This window comes from Megascapheus bottae, chromosome 16, assembly GCF_031878675.1.
Source record: "Megascapheus bottae isolate mThoBot1 chromosome 16, mThoBot2.hap1, whole genome shotgun sequence".
Lineage (NCBI taxonomy): Eukaryota > Metazoa > Chordata > Mammalia > Rodentia > Geomyidae > Megascapheus > Megascapheus bottae.
In genome coordinates this window covers 53,988,044-54,009,213 of record NC_143524.1, presented here as the reverse complement: position 1 = coordinate 54,009,213, position 21,170 = coordinate 53,988,044, and the positions used below count along the sequence as shown (strand labels likewise).

The window sequence follows — 21,170 nt, the reverse complement described above, 5'->3', positions numbered from 1 at the left end:
GGGGGCGTCCGCAAGCGCATTCTTTGCTCTGCTAGGAAGGCCCCAGGGGCTGGAGACCCCCGAAGTCCCTCAGTCAGCAGGCAGCCGCACCTCATCTTTGTCAGGCCTTCGGATGGAACCGCTGGCACCGAGGCGCCCAGAGGACGGGGTGAGCCGGACAAGGGACCGGCCCCGCCCCCAGCGCAGGCTCCGCCTCCGGATCGCCCCGCCCAGGCTCAGGCCCCGCCCCCAGCGCTGGCCCCACCCGCTCCGCCGGCCCCGCCCCCTTCTGTGACCCCCCGCCAGCCCCAGGCGACCTGTTGGCAGCTGGGTCACGTGACGCGGCCCGGCGCGCGCAGCCCCCGGGCGGGCCTCCTGTTGCGCCCGCCCGGCGGGTTCCTCCGCGTAAGGCGCGGGCGCCGCCCCGCTCTTCCCCCGCCGAGCCCAGCGGAGGGAAAAGGGGCGGGAGAAGGAAGAAGGGGCGGCGCCCGAGTCACGTGACCCGGGACAGCCCGGAAAGCTCCGAGGAGGAGCCTGGCGCCGCCATTTTCCTGCGGCTGCTTGTCCCTCATCCCCTGCCCAGCTCCAGCTGACCAGCGGCGGGGTGGGCTGAGCTGCGGCGGGGGGGGCCAGGCCGTGCCTGAGCTCGGGTGGGACCCCGCGGGGGACGCGAGCCGGTTCTCTCGGGGGCCGAGCGGCGGCGCGCGGCCCTGAGCCCCGCCCCAGGCAGGCCGGCCGGCGGCGGGCGGGCGGGCGGGCGGGGAGGCCGGTGGGGGTCGGGGTGCTGCGGGGGGCGGGGGCTCTCTGGCGCTTGGGGGTCCCGGTCCCCGGCGGCTGCCGTGCGGACGGGGGGCGGAGGAGCCGCAGAGATGTCCGGCCAGAGCCTGACGGACCGAATCACCGCCGCCCAGCACAGTGTCACCGGCTCCGCGGTGTCCAAGACAGTATGCAAGGCCACGACCCACGAGATCATGGGGCCCAAGAAGAAGCACCTGGACTGTGAGTGCCGCCCGCGGCCCCGTCCCTGCGTCCCCTCCCTCCCTCCGCGCCCTCGCCCCGCGGCCTGCCCAGCTCTCAGCCCTTTTCTTCTGATCCTTTCTTTCTTCCTTTTTTTGCCTCCATCACACCTGCCTTCACGGCCTCGGTCTCCCTCGGCCCCGGGCTCCGGATCGGACCGGCGGTCGGGGACCCCCGCCTCCCCGCAGCCCTGGTCTGCCGGCTGCAGCCTCTGCCCTCCGGTGCCAGCCGTCCCGGGCCGCCCCGCCGCCCGCGCCGGAGCTTCGCCCCGCCGCTCGGGGACTCGGCGCCCCATTGTCTTCCCATCAGCCTTTTTCGGGGTTCCGTAGACGTCCAGCTTCCTTTGCACCCAGATCCCTCTTAGGCCGCAGCCCTGGAAGGAGTTCCCACTTCCTTTTCTCCTCCTTGATTAAAATCTCTGTGTCTCGGGTTTTCTCTGCCATCACCGTTGTCTCCACTTCTGGGTTATCTTTCTTTTATCTCTAGTGCCTTGGGTTAAGTTCCTTCGACTCATTTTCTTTTCAGTTTGATACCCTGTTATTCAGTTTTTTTATTCCCCTCCCCGCCATTATCTTCGTGGGGAGCAGCAGTGAAAGGAGTCGGTTTGGTCTAGGAAAATCTTTGTGACAAGTTAGCATTTTAATTTCGCTCCGTTGAAATTTAATCACTGTGTCGTCCTGGCTTTTGAGGGGGGTGAGTTGTGAATGTCAGCCTCCCTCCTCCCCCCCTCTTTTAAAAATTCAGATGAGGATCAGGAGAAAAAGATTTAGCAGATCCTGCTATTTCCTGAGTCAGTTACCCTGGCCGTTTGAACTTCGAAGCTTGACGGTGAAACATAGACGGTTGGGATTCAAAATGGATTAATAAACTACAAATAACTCTCTAGTTAAATACATTGTCGGAAGAATGTTTGATACTTACGTTTGGCTGTCTTTTCATTTAAGCTGACTATCTTTTCGGAAACGGAGTTTTCTTGATGTGTTAGTACTCCATTCACTAACTTGCTACAGTTAACAGAACTAACTCCTCCCCCATTTTTTTTTTTTTAAACCTGGAAGCCACCTGTAAGCCACTGCCTCCGTTTTCTTTACACTCCTTCACCTCAGGGTACAAAGCTCAGTGGATCACTGAAGCCATGAGTCAAAAGAGCTTCGACCTGAAACTTTTCAGGAAAAAAATGTAGTCACCGTTGTTACTTCTCTTTTTAAATGGCTACAAGAGTCATTAACCCGTCTGACTTTCATCATACATGAAACTTAATTTGCTTTACCTTGCAAAGCAAGAGTGAGCATGTCCTGAAAGGGAATTCACAGACAGGAATTTTATTTTGATTTCTCATTTGGGCTTTGGCTGTGGAGTTAGTACTTTAAAAAAACAACAACAACAACAACAAATGTGAGTTCTTTCAAGCTACTTTGCTCATGAAGTACCATTAGAACACATTGGTGCAGGCAGGCCCATTCTTCCTTGTAATTTGTTCTTCTCTGTGGGAAGTGTTTATGAAAATCATTACTGTTCGGGTGCTTCATTACTGTTCAAGCAAGGTGCTTTTTTTTTTCCAAAAAACTTTGTTTTTATTATTAAACCTTTTAGTACAAACCTGAAAAATAAACAAAAAACTGGCAGTAAACCACACGAAGTCTTCCCCCTCAAGGGAGGGTGCAGAACAGCACTAATAAATTAAATGTCAAACTGTAAGCCATAGGCAGAAGTTTACTGTCAAAAGAGGGAAAAGTACACAGCAAGGCCATAAAAACCCGACAACCACATTGGAAAACACTTGACTGTTTATGTCATCGTTAAATATTCCAAAACAGTTCAGTCTTCTGTAACAATGACCGCAAGGTGCTTTTTGATTATTAGTTTTTAGCCTTTTCAGAAGATGGAGAATATATAGGGCAAAACTGTTATAAACAGAACATTCTTTTAAATGACTTCATTATGTTGTAAATGATTCTTTTATCTAATAGTCCATATACACATTCCTACTTGTTTATATCCCATCAGAAAACAACTTGATTTTTTTCTATCAAATCTTGGTTTGTCCTAACATTGTGTTAATTCTTCTGTTTTGTTGTTATTGTTGCTTCGTTTTGCTTATTAGTGTGGAGGGGGGAGAAATAACTGGGGGCTAGGTGAACTATTTGGCTCTTCCTTTACTCAGAAATGATTGTAACAATAGCTATAGACCTAAAAATCTATAAAAGCATATTTTACTTTAGATGTAGCTCTGTGACTCTTTAGACATGTTACTAGATGCCATGGCAGATAGATTGGTTAGAGAAAATTTATTTGCTTGTAGTTTTTAATATTGTTTTCTTCTTTAAAAAAATTTAAGTAGTTGTACATAGGGGTTTCAATTTAACATGTCAATTTAACAGGCCAATACTAATGACCTTTTCTCTTGTAATAGGTACTACTGCATATGGTCGCTGGGTTTCAGTATAATAATCATATTTGTAGTTCTGCTGCCATGTTTACAGCTCTCTGTATTTCTGTATTTGTATTTACAGCATGAATCCACCTGGTAATTTTTTAAAGTACTATGTAAATAAGGTGCCTCCATTTCTTCTTAATTAGATCCTAAAACAGTGATACTATTTTCCCTTTTGCTGTTTCAAATGCCCTTGAAACTGTCACTAACAAATTAGTGTAAGTAAATCTCATCCATAAAAATGGTTTACAAACCTTGCATCTCTTGAATTTGTACATGCTTTGAGAGAATGGAAAAGACTTCCACAGACAGTTTTTGGTGTCCTCCCTATGAATTTAAGTCTTTAAACAGAACTATATCATTTAAGTAATATTTTTTTTTCATCTGGGAACTTTTTTTTAATAGCCAAAGACTAATTTTCTTGCATCTTTTAATGTCTTCTCAACTATTAATTCCTACTGCTTCAGACTGAGTAGACACAATTTTATTTTTTTTTAATGGCAACATTTTACAAAAACATGCTGAAGACTATTATTTCCCTTGTAAGCCCTTAAGACTGTGGAGGTGGGTTTTGTATACTTGCCAGGAACTTTCCATACTGGGAATGACTATAATCCATGAATTATAGCTAATTCATACTATATTAAATGCCTTTGGAATAAAGTCCTTTTTTCTCTGCTTGTAGTTGTTAGGGATAAAAGTGTTAACTATTGTCCTTAGTGGCATGAAAAGAGTTGTTAAACTTGAAAGATGCCTAAAAACTAACATGATTATGTTCAGTTCCAGGCCTCTAATGGCCATTCATAATCAAGAAGAGCAGCAGTACTTGTATTTGAAGGATTTTAGTTTGGCACAAAATACCCCCACTTCCAGTTCATAGTTGCACCATTCTGTATATAAAGTGGCACACAGAGTGTTTGTATACAAACTCTGCACATCCTCCTATATACCTGCACTCATCTCTAGATTGCTTACATCTGAAACAGGGTAAATGCTTTGTAAATAGTTGTATTGTTTAGGGAACAACAAGAAGAAAGTTCAGCACAGACACATGTTTTCTTTCCTCAAAGTATTTTTGACCTGAGATTGGGTGAATTCCAGGATGCGGATCCCACGGAAACCAAGAGCCAACTGTAGTTTGTACTGTAAGAGAAACTTTTCCTAGAACGGACAGTCATTTTTGTAGCTGTAGTTGCAATTAAGATGAATTGTAATACATCTTGGTAAAGTAATTACATAACACTGGTATGCTTATTTTAGGAAATGCTTAATATCGTATGTTGAGCCCCTATGTTTTTTACGTTAATTATATGTCATATCTAGATAATTTCTAAGTGGTTTGAGTTTAGAGTGTAGGAGAAGTATAAAACTATATTTAACTTGAGTAGTTTCTTTCATACGACTCTCCAAGCATTTGTATGAAATACTTGGCTGTTCTAAAACTACGCTAATAGTTTAAAAATAATCTAGTCATTGGAAGTAGCACTGTGACTCAAGTAGTAGAGTGGTAGCCTTGAGCTGAAGAGCTCAGGGACAGCATCGAGGCACAGAGTTCAAGTCTCATGACCCAAAAAAAAAAAATTAGTCACTAGAATGTCTTACTTTAAATAAAATCATTTATTTAAATGAAATACATATTTTTGGTGCCAGACCTGGGGCTTGAACTCAGGGTCTGTAACCTTTTTTGACCAAGACCCTCTACCACTTGAGCCATAGCTCTACTTTCAGTTTTTTGGAGTCTCATGGACTTTCCTGCCTGGGCTGGTTTTGAACTGTGGTCCTCAGATTGCAATCTCCTGAGTAGCTAGGATTATAGGCCTTGAGCCATTGGCTCCTGGCAAAATAATTTATTTTGACCTCAGACATCATTATAAAATTTAATGTGCAAGCCACATTAAATATGGAATAGCAGTGTACATCTGTTTGTAATCTAAGCACTCAGGAGGTGAATTTGAGGTGAGTGTGTGACTATAATCAAGGAAAAAAGGTACAATGTGAAATACATCATAATGTATAGAAAATCACCTTTGTTTATTTCTTTGGTTCCAAAGGATTTCAAAAAAAAAAAGCTGTTGGCCAGAGTTAGAACTTTTATAAACTTTCAAAGTGAAGGCTTAGTATTTGTTCTTCCTGTTCTTTTGGTGGCTAAACTGGCATTTCCGTTACTTTGTATTCTGTTTCCCTGTGTTCTTAGTGCAACCGCTATACATTCCTCTAGAAAAATCAAAGTTTTGGATTTAACCTTTTAGAATTTTGTATATTCATTGTGTGTAGTCTTTAATGACAAATTACACTGTAGTTAATTTGATATTCATTTACAAGTGTGTGTGTGTGTGTGTGTGTGTGTGTGTGTTACATACTGAGATTTTAAGTCAAGACCTTGAGCTTGCTAGCTGGTATTCTACTTGAAGCCATGCTTCCAGCCCTGCCTTTTGCTTGTTATTTTTAGAAATGGAGTCTAGGGAACCTTTCTACTAGGATTGACTTTTCATATTATGTCTTAGCTTCCTGAATAGTTAGTATTACATGTGTGAATCAGTAGTATTTTAGATTTTTTTTTTTTTTATTTTGCCAGTCCTGGGCTTGAGCTCAGGGCCTGAGCACTGTCCTTGGACTTTCTCAAGGCTAGAGCTCTACCACTTGAGCCTCAGCATCACTTCCGGCTTTTTGCTATGTATGTGGGGTACCGAGGTATTGAACCCCGGTCTTCGTGCATGCTAGGCAAGCACCCTACCACTAGGCCAAACTCCGGCCCCAGTATCTAGATTTTTAAAAAGGAATTCCCACTCTCCCCTTCCCTCCAGTACTGGGGCTTGACCTCCAGGCCTCTTCCTTTGCTTGATTTTTTTTTTTTTTCCTGCTTTCCACTCTTGGATGGCATTCAGCTGCTTGAACCCACTTCCACTTGCTTTTTCAAGGCTAGTGCTCTACCACTTGATCCACAGCACTACTTCTGTATGTGGTACCAAGGAATCAAACCCAGAGTTTTGTGTGTGCTAGGCAAGCACTCTACCACTAGGCCATGCTCCCAACACTCTGAGGTTTTTTTTTTTTAAATAGAGTCTGAAATTTGTCCAGACTAGTTCAAACCGATTCTCAGTCTCCTGAATAGCTAGGATTATAGGCATGGACCACCAGTTCCCAGTTCAATGGACTCTAAACCTTCATATTAAAAGTTCAGAGTTTTGTGATTCGTGAGGTTGTCCAGCTGCTAAGGATTTCTTAAGTTACTTCTTTTTTTTTTTGCCAGTCCTGGGCTTGAGCTCAGGGCCTGAGCCCTGTCCTTGGACTTTCTCAAGGCTAGAGCTCTGCCACCTGACTTCAGCACCAATTCCAGCTTTTTTCTATGCATGTGGTACCAAGGAATCGAACCTGGGTGTTTGTGCATGCTAGGCAAGCACTCTACCACTAGGCCAAACTCCTGGCCCCTCAGGTTACTTCTGTAGGTAGCAGCATACATGTTCTTTATGCTTATGCCTAGATTAATTTTATTTTTGGCAATTATTTGTACTTTTGTGCACACAGAATACCTTATTTACTAGTTCATTCTTCTTAACAGCTAAGTGATGGAGGCTCTGCTATCCAAGGTCACTCATCTAGGAAAAGGTGACTAAAGATTTGAACCCAAGTATTGTCATCTGTATTATCATCTCAGTGTGACTTTTTACATTAGTTATGTAACTGATGACCTGTATTAACATCATTACCACTCAGTCCACAGGTCACATTAGGATTCCCTGTTGGCATTGTACATTCCATGGGTAGATGTAGGCAAATGTACGGCAAGTATCTATTAGTGTTATATGAGTAGTTTAATTGCCCAAAAACCACTGATCTTTTTTTTTTCCTAACGATCTTCACTTTTGCCCTTCTCAGGTATCTTATGGTTGGATTCATATAGTATGTAGCCTTTCCATATTGGGTTCTTTAATTTAGTAAGACACAATTAAGATTTCTCCCTGACTTTATGACATAATATCTTATTTATTTATGTGGCTCATAAGGCTTGAAGTCTGGGCCTGGGTGTTGTCCCTGACCTCTTCAACTCAAGGCTACCACCCTATCCCTGGGCAATGTCCCTTTAGCTCTTCTGCTCCAGGCTATTGCCCTACCCCTGGAGCCACAGCCCCACTTCCTGTTTTCTACTGATTAATTAGAGATAAGAATCTTGAGTGCCTGAGCTGGCTTTGAACTGTGATCCTTAGACTCAGCCTCATGAGAAGCTAGGATTCCAGGTGTGAGCCACTGTGCCTGACAGCTCATTTATTTTTTATTTTTATTTTTTTTGCCAGTCCTGGGCTTGAGCTCAGGGCCTGAGCACTGTCCTTGGACTCTCTCAAGGCTAGAGCTCTACCACTTGAGCCTCAGCACCACTTCCGGCTTTTTTCTATGTATGTGGTACCGTGGAATCGAACCTGGGTCTTCGTGCATGCTAGGCAAGCACTTTAACCACTAGGCCAAACTCCAGGCCCGTGACAGCTCATTTATTTTATTTAAATTATTTATTTATTGACAGTTCTGGGCTTGAACTTGTGGCCTGAGCACTGTTCTTGGACTTTCTCAAGTCTAGAACTCTACCACTTGAGCCTCAGCACCATGTCTGACTTTTTTCTATGAATGTGGTACTGAAAAATCGAACCCAGGTCTTCATGCATGCTAGGCAAGCAATCTACCACTAGGCCAAACTCCTGTCCCCACCTCATTTATTTTTTACACTAATATTCTATTATTGACTGATGAACCATGGTCTGTCTGTCTATTTACTTGCTAAAGGACATCTTGGTTGCTTTCAAGTTTTGACAGTTATGAGTTAAGCTGTTACCAATATGGGCTTGTATGTTACAGGAATATGTTGGGTTTTATGAGACACTGTCTTCCAATGTCACTGCTACTGCATCTTTTTTCATTCCTGTCATGGACTGGGGTTCCTGTTCACTGGTATCTTTTTTTTTTTTTTTTTGGTGGGTTATGGGGTTTGAACTAGGCCTGGACGCTGTCCTTGAGCCCTTTAGTTCAAGGCTACCACCCTACCCCTGGGCCTGGGCACTGTCCCTGATCTCTTCAGCTCAAAGCTACCACTCTACCCTTGAGCCAAGTCCCACTTCCTGTTTTCTAGAGGTTAATTAGAGATAAGAGTCTCAGGTCCTTTTGTGCCTAGGCTGGCTGGCTCTGAACCTTGATCCTCCGATCTCAGCCTCCTCACTAGCTAAGATTACAGGCGTGAGCCACTATGCAGCTTGGTTTGCATTATCTTGATGATGGAAAGATGTGGAGCATATTTCCACCACTTACTTGTTACCTATGTTTCTTTAATGAGGCTTTTGCTAAGGCCTTTGATCCTTTCTAATAGTCAAAATCATTTTTGTTGTATCTGTGTATTAGATAAGTGCCTTTTATCAGACCTAGCATTTGCAGACCTTTTTATTCTTCTGCTTTTTGTTCTCTTTTCTAACTTAAGTGGAAAGTAGATTTATCACGTTCATGGATTATGCCTTTAATGTTGTGCCTGAAAAATAACAACGAAACTGAAGGTCATCTAGATTTTCTCCTGTGTTGCCTTCCAGGAGCTTTATTGTTTTGTATTTTGTATTTAGTTTTGTGATCTATTTTAAGTTTTTTTTTTTTCTTTTATTTCTGCCAGTCATGGGCTTGAGCTCAGGGCCTGAGCACTGTCCTTGGGCTTTCTCAAGGATAGAGCTCTACCACTTGAGCCTCAGCACCACTTCCGGCTTTTCTGTATGTATGTGGTACCAAGGAATGGAACCTGGGTCTTCATCCATGCTAGACAAGCACTCTACCACTAGGCCAGACTCCTGGCCCCAGGTTTTTTTTAGGGAGGGGGGGCAGTCATGGGGCTTGAACTCAGCCTGAGCTCTGTCCCTGAGCTCTTCAGCTCAAGGTTGCCACCCTACCCTTGAGCCAACCCCCACTTCCCATTTTCTAGGGGTTAATTGGAGATAAGAGTCTCAAGTCCTTTTGTGCCTGTGCTGGCATAGAACCTTGGTCCTCAGATCTGTGCCTCCTGAGTAGCTAGGATTACAGGCAGGAGCCACTGCGCCCGGGTTTTTTTTTTTTTTTTTTTAAGTTTTGTGAAAGGTGTAAGTTCCATATAGATTGTGTCAATACCAAAGATGGAAGACTTTCTTTGTTCCATTATATTGCCTTTTCTCCTTTATTGGCTTTTGGTTTCTTCAAGACAGATTCTTACTGTAGCCTAATGTGACCCAGAATTTGCATTGCTCAGTCTAGCCAAAAACTTGTATCTCAGTGTCCTGAATGTTGGGATTACTAGAGGTGGCGTGGTTTGAATTCAGGATCTTGTGCCTGACTCTTCTACTTGAGCTGCATCTTTGTAACCTAAAGTCCTTTTTGTTTTAGATTATTTTTCAGAGAGGGTCTCAAGTTTTGCTCACGCCAACCTCATACTATCCTCTGGATCTCAGACTCCAGAGTAGCTGGGATTATAGTAAGCCACTGACCCCAACCTCTCATTGGTTCTTCAAGTATGACCTAGGGTTCAAGAAGATCTAGAGATCTTAGAACTCTAAGAAGTTCTAAGACTTGCAGCAAGTTTGTGAGGTCAAACTTGTATTTGGACTAAGGTATAATTTGCCTTTTCCGTGTTTTTATCATTGCCCAGTGGAGATTTCCAGGGCCTGGAACTGGAACAGATTGAATGTATTAGCAAATAACAACTGAACAGGTTTTGTTTTGGGCATTTTGTTTTATTTTGTTTTTGTGTTTCAGATTCTGGGGCTCTGTCCCTGAGCCTCCCTGTGCTCAAGGCTAGTACTCTACCACTTGAGCCACAGCACCACTTCAGGCTTTTTCTGAGTAGTTTATTGGAGATAAGACTTTTCTGCCTAGGCTTGTGTCCTGTATGATTTCTTCCTTTGTATCACACCTCTAGTCCTTTTGTTTACTTGATTCATTTTGCCTTTGCTTCTCTAGTAGATGACATTTCAGGCACGTGCCACAGTACCTAGCTTTGAGTTTGATACCTGACTCACCATTAGAAGAGAACCATTAGGAGCAAAAGATGTGGCATAATCCCTTGATTATGTCATCAACTTGTTAAGAACATTGTAAGGAATGTAGAGGGTTACTTGGAACAGGGAAAACTGAGATAAAGAGTAAGCATCAGTATGTAAAACTTATTTCCCAAAGGTCTTATTAAAATCTGTTGGTCACTTAGAACTCATGATCTATTTGACTTTCCTCTTTACTTACATTTCTTCTAAAGCTATCCCTTTTCATGAATACTAGGCTGATGGTAGGTACTCATTATGCAAATAAGTTGTTTACTCCTAAAATAGTGTATGTCCCTGCATATACTATCCTATCTTCTCTGTTACTTTATCAAAATAGATTATTCCCTTTCTTTTTCTGTTCCCCACTTTTTTTCTCTTGAGTCTCTTTTTCTTTTTTTGTGTCTGCTATCTTGCACTTGCTAGGCAAGCACTTGGGTACACTGCTTAGCCCTTTTTTTCTTTCATTAGATAAATATTTTGCCTGTTTAAATCTTACTTAAGTTGTATTGATTTTGTTGGCTTTCATGTTATAAAGTAGCTTCACTTAAAAATGTTACTAAGTTTATCATGTCTATCAATCCAACATTATCACTCATAATATTTTGTTAAATTGTGGTTAGTGTCACACAGTTTTTCTCTTTATAATATAGTAGCTTGTTTGTTTGATGTTTTGTTATTTCTATGCTGGCTGCTCAGTAGGTAATGAATGAGTATACATAATGTACACTCACAGAGTACTTCATTAACAAGCTATAGAAACAATGTAGAGATTTTATTAGTTGTAAATCATAATGTGACTTCAGCAGTTGGAGTAGTGGCTCAGGTGGTAGGGCACCAGCCTGTAAGTGGAAGCTACAGATACCAGTTTGAGTCCCTGTCTGGGACAAAAAAATAAAAACAAACTCACAAATGTGAAGTCATTCACTGATATTAGTAAGACAATGACATATTGATGTGTTTCATAGTTTTCTGTGGATAGAGTAAAAGTTTTCATTAATTTGAGCACTGTATTATTAAAATGTACACTTTGGGGACATGTTTTTGAAAGTAGAAATGCAATTTTACAAACTTAGCCTGGCACAGGTAGGCTATGACAGTAATTCTAATTAAACTTAGGAGACTGATTTGAAGATTGTTGTTCAAAGCCACACTCATATTTCCAGGTAACCAGCAAAAAGTTATCCAAATGGAGGTGTGGTTCAGGAGGTAGAAGCATCAGCTTTGAGTGGAAAAAACTAATCAAGAATGTAAGGCCTTGCATGCAAGACCCAGTTCTGGCACCAAAAGAAAAAATAAAAATAGCAGATGACTAGAAACAGGTTTGAGATGTTTAGCAGAGGTGCTTCCTTCAGCCATTCCAAACAGTGTAACTCTGTGGCAGGTTCACTTTTGATGTATAAAAGAATAAAATACACTTAACAAGTTATCAAAGTATAAAAAGAAAAATGACTATTTTAGAAGCAAGCCTTGTAAAGTAAGAAGCAAGAATTGGGAGGAAGTAGTGATGGTAGTGAGAGTATGATCACTAAATTTAGACTCTTACGTTGATACCAAGGACTGATGAAAAATCATTGAAACTTTTCTCTGAACACTTGAAATTCTAGCAGTGATTCTAGGAAGGTGCATACATTGTACCAGTAACTCATTATTTGAAATCATAGTAGGGGCAGGAATACTGTCACTCAAGGGCATTTCTTCCAAATAGTGGGTAGATGTGCTTTCCAAGCTGCTTCCCTCACTAAAATTGCTGGTATACTCTGCAGGCGACTTCACACAATACACTCATTTGCTGTGTCTTAATCTGTTTTATGTTTCTGCTGCTGCTAGATCTCACATGACTAAGCTTTGAGAATAAGAGGGATGTGTGTGTGTGTGTGTGTGTGTGTGTGTGTGTGTGTGTGCTGGTAATGGAATTAGCCATCTTGTGGATGCTTAAATACAAATTATACAGTATTTTTAAACATCTAACATGAAAAAATAAATGTAATTTTAAGTGCATTTCAAAAGGGAAGTGATAAGTGTTTCCTCTGCAGAAGAGAGTCAGGCCCTTTTGATTTAGTTAAAAGAATTGTTTGCAAAAAGTGATTTGTGTATTGTATTATATGATTTGAAACAGCAGTTAACCAAATACAGCTTCTGTGATGTGATATGAGGGGAGGTGGCTCTGTGTAGGAGTCCTTGTGCCTCAACCATGTATCTTCTGTGTGTTTAAATTTTAAATTCTTTTTTTACCTTTTTTTTTTGAGACCATCTTACTATGTAATCTAAACTGTCCTGAAACTCATGATCTTTCTGGTTTGTCCTCCTCATTGCTGGGATTGCAGATGTATACCACCATGCCTGACTACAGCCTGTAAATTGAAGCATAACTCATGTAAAACTTAGCTCGTACTAAGTATATGTAATTCATTGGAGTTTACTGTATTCATAGCATTGAGTGTAACTGTGAATATCATCTACAACATTTTCCTTTATCTAAAAATGAAATTTTGTATCTGAACAGTCATTTCCCATCTTCTCTCCACCCTTCCTGCAACTATGAATCTATTTTTTTGTTTGTAGATTTTACTGCGCTGGGTATTCCTAAAAATAATATCCTACAACATATACCTATTTCTGGATTTTTTTTTTTTTGCCAGTCCTGGGCTTGGGCTTAGGACCTGAGCACTGTCCTTGAGTTTTCTCAAGGCTAGAGCTCTACCATTGGAGTCACAGCACCACTTCTGGCTTTTTTCTATATATATGCTACCAAGGAATTGAGCCCAGGTCTTTGTGCATGCTAGACAAGCACTCTACCATTAGGCCAAACTCCCAGCCCTGCATGTAGCTTTTGTTTCTCCATATTCTCAGTAATACTTGTTATTTTCAAAATTTTTGCTTTTTGTTTCTTAAATGGTCACTCTAGTGGGTATTTTGATTTGTAGTTTTCTGTAATGATTAGTGATATTTATAGTATGTTTGCTTTTAGACTGGGTCTCATATATATCTCAGGCTGGCCGCAAACTTATGGTCCTTCTGCCTCTCACTTCCCTGATGTTAAGATAACAGGTATAGACTTTCGTGCTTTGTTTTCAGCATCTCTCTTGTGTGCTTATTGAACATTTGCATATCTTTGGAAAATGTTTTTTTTTCTGTTAAACTTGGTTCTTTATATACTTTGGAAAAGAGAGGAATACTATATGTAGTTTAGCTATTAGATTATTGTATGATTTGCTTTTCTCTTTCCACTTTACTAACAGTGCCTTTTGATTTGCCAAATATTTCATTCTGATGAAAGTCTATTTTATTTCCTCCGTTTTCTTAGCTATGACAGCAAAACAACCAGAGAGCAGTTTTTTTAAAATGTAATTTGTTTTGTTGGTACTGCAGTTTGAACTCAGGGCATCATACATACTAGTCAGTTGCTCTACCATTTGAGGTATATCCCAGCTGCTTTTTATGTTAGTTACTTTTCAGATAGGTTCTTTTTGCACAGTTTGCCTTGACCTCACTTCTTTTACCTGTGCTGTGTATACCTGGTTGAGATGGGAATTTTAATCTTTTACCTGAAATGGTCTTGAACTGAATGGCCATTTTGAGTAGCTGCAATCATTGTTATGAGTTACAGCACCCACCCCTCAAACATGGTTTCTGAGGGGGCACTGAAAGAAAGCAGAAGGTCAAGTGAAAGGAAATTTAGGATATTTGAACTTTTTCTTGTCCTTTGAAGTTGTTGTCCAGTCAACTGTACTCTCTGTGCAATGTGGAAATAACCCGTGAAAGAGAAAAAAAAATTATTATTGCCTATCTCTAGGATTGGGCATAGATCTCCTACCCCCAAGTTGTATAGTTCGTTTCCAACATAATGTCTAATGCGAATCACTGCTAAATTGGTTCACTCTTTGTTCTACCATTTTTTTTTTTTGTCATTCATGTGGCTTGAACTCAGGGCCCAGGTGCTGTTCCTGAGCTTTTGTGTTCAAGGTAGTGCTCTACCACTTTAAGCCACAGCACCATTTCAGGTTTTCCAGTGGCGAATGAAAGATAAGAGTTAGGTGGACATAGACCAGGAACATGGCCTAGTGGTAGAGTGCTCTCACCTAGCATGCATGAAGCCCTGGCTTCGATTCCCCAGTACCACATGCACAGATAAAGCCAGAAGTGGTACTGTGGCTCAAATGGCAGAGTGCTAGCCTTGAGCAAAAAGTGTCTAAGGACAATGCCCAGACCCTGAGTTCAAGGCCTAGGACTGGCAAAAGAAAAAATAAAAACAAAAAAACAGTTATGTGGACTTTCCTTCCTGGGCGGGCTTCAAACTATGTTCCTCAGATCTCAACCTTTTGAGTAGCAAGGTTGTAGGCATGAGCCACCGATGCCTAGCAAGCGGTTGTTTTTGTATACACAGGAAAAAAAAGGTCACTGTATTCTTCCATAGTAGCTGTACTTCCTTGTCATATATTTTATATACTGAACTTTTTATAGCTCCAGTACTAATTGTTTATGTAAGCCTGCTATGCATCTTCTTTTACTACACTACATACAGCAAATACAATTGTGTAATAAAATGTTGAATGAACTGAAGGCTAGGGGTTTCCATGTATTAGGATTTCTCACATAAAAAGAAAGGAAGATTGCTGTAGGAATATTAATTGTGGCTATGTTAGTGGTTTGTCCCATCATTAAGTTACTTCTTTTTCATATTGATTGAAAATATATGTTTGTTAACTATAAATTCCAAGCAGTTCTTGGTTTTAGACTTATTACCAGTAGACTGTATCTCATAGTGCCTTATAAGGCCTTGTGAGCTAAGTGCTTGTATGTTTTGCTATAGAATATACACTGACTGGACATCAATGTGTAAATAATGATAGGAAAGAAAGCTTCTTCTTAAATTCTTCCTACTGCCCATGATGTCCATGTTCTTTCCTTCTGGTTTCTGTGCAATATATAGAAAGCTTTCTAAGATGCATCAGTTATTTTGTGAGACTATGTTTCTTGGAGAAGGCTTGAGAGAAAAGTGTGAATTTCTTATTTCACAGTATTTTCATGAGATTCTCTAGAAAACTTCATGTTGAAATCTTTTGCTTTCTATATGTGTGAGAATGTAGGGCAGATAGCTTGAGATTAAAAGTTTAATATTGAACAAGAAGACTAAGAACAATAAGTGGAGTGATTAGGAAAAGTGATCAGTATATAAAGATATAAATGTATATAAAGATGAGTGATAATTGATCTATACTTAAAGGATAATGCCAACTCTATAACCAAATAATTGAGATGCATTGAAATTAGTGTGTAATACATAAGTGTTAAGGAGTAATTGACTTTGAAGGTGGTTAGTGAAGTCTTTACAGAAGTAACAGGAATTTTAAAGATGTATTTTGATTAGCTGAAGAATAAAGAATTTCTTCTAAAATAGCATATGCAGTAATATGTTAGCAGGATATCATGTGTTCAGAGAGCACTTAATAGTTCTATATATGGTAGAATGCAGAAGGTAGGTTAATGGCAGTGCTCGGAGGTCTGACTTGATGTGGAGGCTTTAAGGACTTGTTCCAATGTTCCAAGGGGAGTTAATTTGAGGATTTTGATATCTTCAGTGTCTCCTCTCCAAATCTTCATTTAAGAAGCTCTTCTTTTTCCTGTTTCATTAATTACCTTCATACTTTTTAGTGTCAGTGCCATGAAGCTTGTGAGGTGCTTCTTTCTTTTCCCAGATAGTTTGTACTAGTTGTTGAGAAAGACAGGAAGGAACACAAAATGCTGTTGCCAGGTGTTCAGGAGCCTATAGTTCTTTAGCATAGCTGAGATTTGTCACATAGAATGGTTGGGTTATCAGAACAAAATCAGACACTGGTCTCAAGGCTTTTGTGGGTTTCATCAGAAAATCAAGATGTTTGTTTTTGTTTCTATGACCTTTTTTTTTTTTTTAGTTCCAAATTTCTAAAATGGAACAAACCATTAATATGAAGAAGGCTTTGAATGACAAGTGTGAAGATTTTGAAGGACTTATGTGATACAACTATTGAGATGTATATATCTGTAAATGATGATTTTTTTTTTTTTTTGTCATGGGGCTTTTGAACTCTGGGCCTGGCCGTTGTCCCTGAGCTCTACCCACCCTAACCTTCGGCCAGGGCACCACTTCCAATCCTTAACAATTTTTTTTTTGCATTTTTTTATTGTAATTAATAAAAGGGTTACATGATATTTGCCAGATAGAAGGTGCATTAATTCCCGTACATTGATACCCTTTCACATGTCTTGGTACCCATTTCCCTCCCCCCAATCCTTAACATTTTTAAGGCTGAATATTTACTAGATAGGACTAATGGTATGTGAGAATTTACATACTCATTAACAATAGCATATTGAATCTATTTACATTCAGGTTTCTGTGTCTGGATTGAGAAATCTAAAAGTGAATTGCTTATGCTCTCAGTTTAGGAGAGATGATGGCATACAGAAAGCTATATTACCAGGCAGTGTGGGAGAAGTACAGATCAAGTGAAATAGACCTTTAATGATAAAATAATGGGGGACAGTAGTCATTGCACGTGGAGAAGAAAGTATGTGCATATTTGTAGGTAGGAAGGTTGGAATTATATTTTCAGAGCAAATGAATTTACTTCAGGGCTACGAGGTCACATTTGAGAGTAATGGGTGCAATTGAGGCCTTCTTTTGAAGAGTGTGTGGATTTTAACAATGTGGCCTTTTAGATGTAGCATATTGCCTGGAAACTGGCTACTTAATAGGTAAAATTAAATGATAATTAATTTCATTTTTTGTTCCAAGAGTGGGGTTGGAGGTGTGGCTGAGTTCATAGAATGATATCCAATGAGTAAAAGTGGCAGGTACTCAGTGAAGAGTTGGAGTGGAGTGGAGGTGGGGAGCCAGGCATCAGTAGCTCCCTCCTGTAATCCTAGTTACTCAGAAAGCTGACATCTGAGGATCCAGGAGAGAGGGAAGTCTGTGAGACTCATATTCCCAATTCACCACCAAAAATCCAAAAGTGGAGCTGTGTGTCTCAAGTGGTAGCCTTGAGCATACAAACTAAAGGACAGTGTATAAGTCTTGAATTCAAGCCCCAGGACTAGTACAAGCAACAAAAAAACAAATGCGTAATCTCATTGCATCATTATCGGTAAATGGAGAAGTAGGGATTATAAAAGCATTTATTATACAGTGTAGGGAACAAACCTAGACATACTAGTTAAGTACTCTACTGTTGAGATACATCCCCGTTCACCCCCACCCCCTTTTGTTCGTTTGTTAAAGTGCATTAAAATTCTAGGTAATGGGGCTGGGAATGTGGCTTTGGGGTAGAATGCTTACCTAACATGCATTGAAGCCCCTTGTTTGATTTCTTAGTACCACATAAACAGAAAGGGCCAGAAGTGCCTGTGTAGCTCAAGTGGTAGAGCTCTATCCTTGAACAAAAGAAGCTTAGGCACAGTGTCCAGGAATGGCAAAAAAAAAATTCTAGGTAGTGATGAAGAACCTTGGTTAGAAATCCGGCAACCTGGAGGACTTTTAGCCCAAAGAGAATTTTTAGAGAATGATGCATAGTTGGGAAAATAAGAGAAATAATAATTTCTATAAATACTTGAGGTTGCATTTGGAAACAATTGTTTGCACTTCTTGAAGAAATTGTTAAAAGGCTTGAAGAATAAAAATCCCTGAATTGAAATATGAGGAACTAGCCTAGCTCTGTATGACCGGAGGAAAATCTGTTATTCAAATTCATTTTCTAATTGTCTCTGTTTCTAATTGTCACTGTTTGTGCACCTTCAGCCCTTTAGTTCTTAGCTTTGGAAACCACGCCCGAAACAATGTTTCTGAGCTTTTGTGTCTTCTCTATCAGTGCTCTCTTGTAATTACTAGTCTGTCATCATTACTTGAAAAACAGTTTGAATGGTCTGCATCCCTGTCAGTGGCAGGGACATTTGGCATGTGTTTTGTGTTTTTTGTTTTAGGAGAAAAAGTATCCAACAAAAAGTATCTTGTCTTGTGTTTTACTTCTATGAGAGAGGAAGGTGAATGAGATGACACTACACTTCGCCACTGTGTGGAAGGTGGTAGTTGAATACTAGTTCAGTGTTATTACAGAATACTTGGTGACACTGGTGACACACTAATGCTATCTCTTTATCTGGGACTCATTTTCTGGTTGTCATGTATAAACACAAACTCTCAAACACATTCTCCTATTTCTCCTAACTGCTCAGAAGTCTTTAGCAATGTCTTCCATCTGGCATGTCATTTTGTTCATTTACTACTACCTAAACTCCACGACAGAAGAATCTTGGGCCAATACATTATATTCCTGCCTCCTAAGACCCTGTTTGGGTTAATTTTGTGGTGCAGTAAATACATGTAGAGTGAACAGCCTTTTTGTTTGTTCTTAACTGAGATTTACAAGGTAAATAGAAAGATTCAAAGATTCTCATTGTTCTAATTACGTGGAAGACATGGAAAAGAACTTGTTTTCTGAGTGAAAAAGACTGGCAGGGACACTAAGCAACCCATTATTCTCTGATGAGACAGAAAATAAATTGTTAAGAGAAGACATGAAAATTACTTAGAATTCCTATTTACCTTTTAGATGTAGGCCTGGTTGTTGTGAACAACACTAGCCTAACTATAGGAAGGAGTTTTTCCCTTCTTCCCCCCTATATCTTACAAGTAGAGAAATAGCCATTTGCTTCAGATCAGAATCTACAAATATTCCCGTCATATGAGTCCATGAACAAGGCCATGTGTTGTATATTGTGCAAGATAAAAGTAGAAAGAACATTCTTGAGAATTTGCCTTAATTTGGGTGGTCTTGGTGCTTGAACTCAGGCCTTGGATGCTGTCCTTGACTTTTGCTCAAAACTAATACTCACTTGAGCCACATCTCTACTAATGACTTTTTGATGGTTAATTGGAACTAAAAGTCTCATGGACTTTTCCTGCTGAGCTGGCTTCGAACTATGGTCCTTGTATCTCAGCTTCCTGAGTAGATAGAATTATGGGTGTGAGCCACAATAAACATTTTAAAATTGTGCATGTGGAATGAATCTGGAGACAAAGCCTGTGTTCCGTCTCCTTAGTGCTGGGATTACAGAAGTAAGATATCACCATGGTGGCTTGGTGATAATATATTAATTCCTTATCTATAAAAAATTTTATTAGGTAACTTTACTACAGTGACAGATAATTTATTGTACAAATTAGATTCACTTTTGAGGAATTCTATACTGGATCAAGAAGTATGAACCAAGACTGTTCAAAACAGCCCAGCATGGGCCAGAAGTGTGGCCTACTGGTAGAGTGCCTAGGATATATGAAGCCCTGGGTTTGATTCCTCAGTACCACACACACAGAAAAAGCCTGAAGTGGTGCTGTGACTCAAGTGGTAGAGCACCAGCCTCAAGAAAACCCAAGGACAGTGCTCAGGCCCTGAGTAATCCCTGGGACTGGGGGTTGGGAGGAGGGACAAAAAAACCCTAGTACAACTATATATACTTTCCTTCAGACTTGGTACAAATTTTTAAATCTTGCCAGGTAAGTTTCTCTGCCTTTGTAATACACAATCTGTATTTATTTTACCTCTCAAACTTTGGTTTCTTCTTTCTGGTCTTGTTGGGATTAAATTATTCTTTTTTGTCCCCAACTTTAACTCTTCACTTAGCTTAGGAAGTCAGGTTTTTATGTTTCTAATACAGTACTAGACTGTCCTGAGAATGCTGGTGATATTCCTAATTGAGCTAATAATTGCTGTTAGCAAATTCTTAGATACTGTATTTTGGTATATAAACTTTTTTCTGAAATTACCTGATATTTAATGTTTTCTTTACTATATGGTGAGCTTGTGATTCTTAAATTTCAAATCTGCAGAGAAAAGAATGCAAACATCTTGTTTGTAACATGGATACATTATTTTTTTCTTTTTTTTTGTGGGGGGGCAGTCATGGGGCTTGAACCTTAGGGCCTGGGTGCTGTCCTTCAGCTCTTTTGCTCAAGGATAACACTCTACCACTTGAGCCACAGCTCTATTTCTGTATTTTTTTGTGTGATTAATTAGAGGTAAGAGTCTCATAGATGTTTCTGCCTGGGCTGGCTTTGAACCATGATCCTCAGATCTCAGCCTCCTAAGTAGCTAAGATTATATGCATGAGCCACTAGTACTGGGCTATTATTTTTCTTATTTTAGAGAATTGTAATACTTTTGTTTCCTTATTCAGCTTAAATAAATAAATGTCTTATATTCTTACGTAAAATGATGAGTTTTCTGTTTTTTATTATCTTGCATTTTTCAGATGAATTGAAAAAGAATATAGAGATAATCTTTGAGAATAGTGCTTACCAGAATATTTATTTCCTTACACCTGAGATCTTTGTTTGTAATTTTGGATCAGATGTGGGTCTGTAGTTTTGGAAATAATCACTTTAGCATACTAAAAGAGAATCTTAAGTAAACTCAAAAGTTAAGGCATGTTTGTAGATGAAACTGAGCAGTACTGTTCTTGGCAGATTCCTACTATTGTTCACTGTTTAGTACGCCACCTAGTGGTAAGAATGCAGAATCTACTGTATGATCTAGATCCTCTAGGTTTTCAGATTAATTTTATATTGGTAATGCTTTCATATAAGGTTAAGAACATTTTAATAATGAGACTGGGAACGGACTCACACTTGAGCAGCAAAGTCCATGACAGAATTTTGATATTGTAAAATTTATCTT

The 21,170-nt window shown here is 40.2% G+C and overlaps 1 protein-coding gene across 13 annotated transcripts in view; it reads left to right on the top strand.

Moving 5' to 3' along the window:
- Window positions 1-772: 772 nt before the first annotated feature.
- Picalm (phosphatidylinositol binding clathrin assembly protein) overlaps window positions 773-21,170 on the top strand; it is an 80,239-nt gene continuing 59,841 nt past the window's right edge. For 10 of the 13 annotated variants that reach the window (XM_090348579.1, XM_090348577.1, XM_090348578.1 and 7 more), the window contains exon 1: window positions 774-978. In XM_090348579.1, coding sequence (XP_090204705.1) covers window positions 849-978 — 130 coding nt within the window. In that variant the 5' untranslated portion in view covers window positions 774-848. Of the gene's footprint in view, window positions 979-21,170 lie in introns of all 13 variants that reach the window. The other 3 variants (XM_090348570.1, XM_090348568.1, XM_090348574.1) reach the window with 2 other exon arrangements.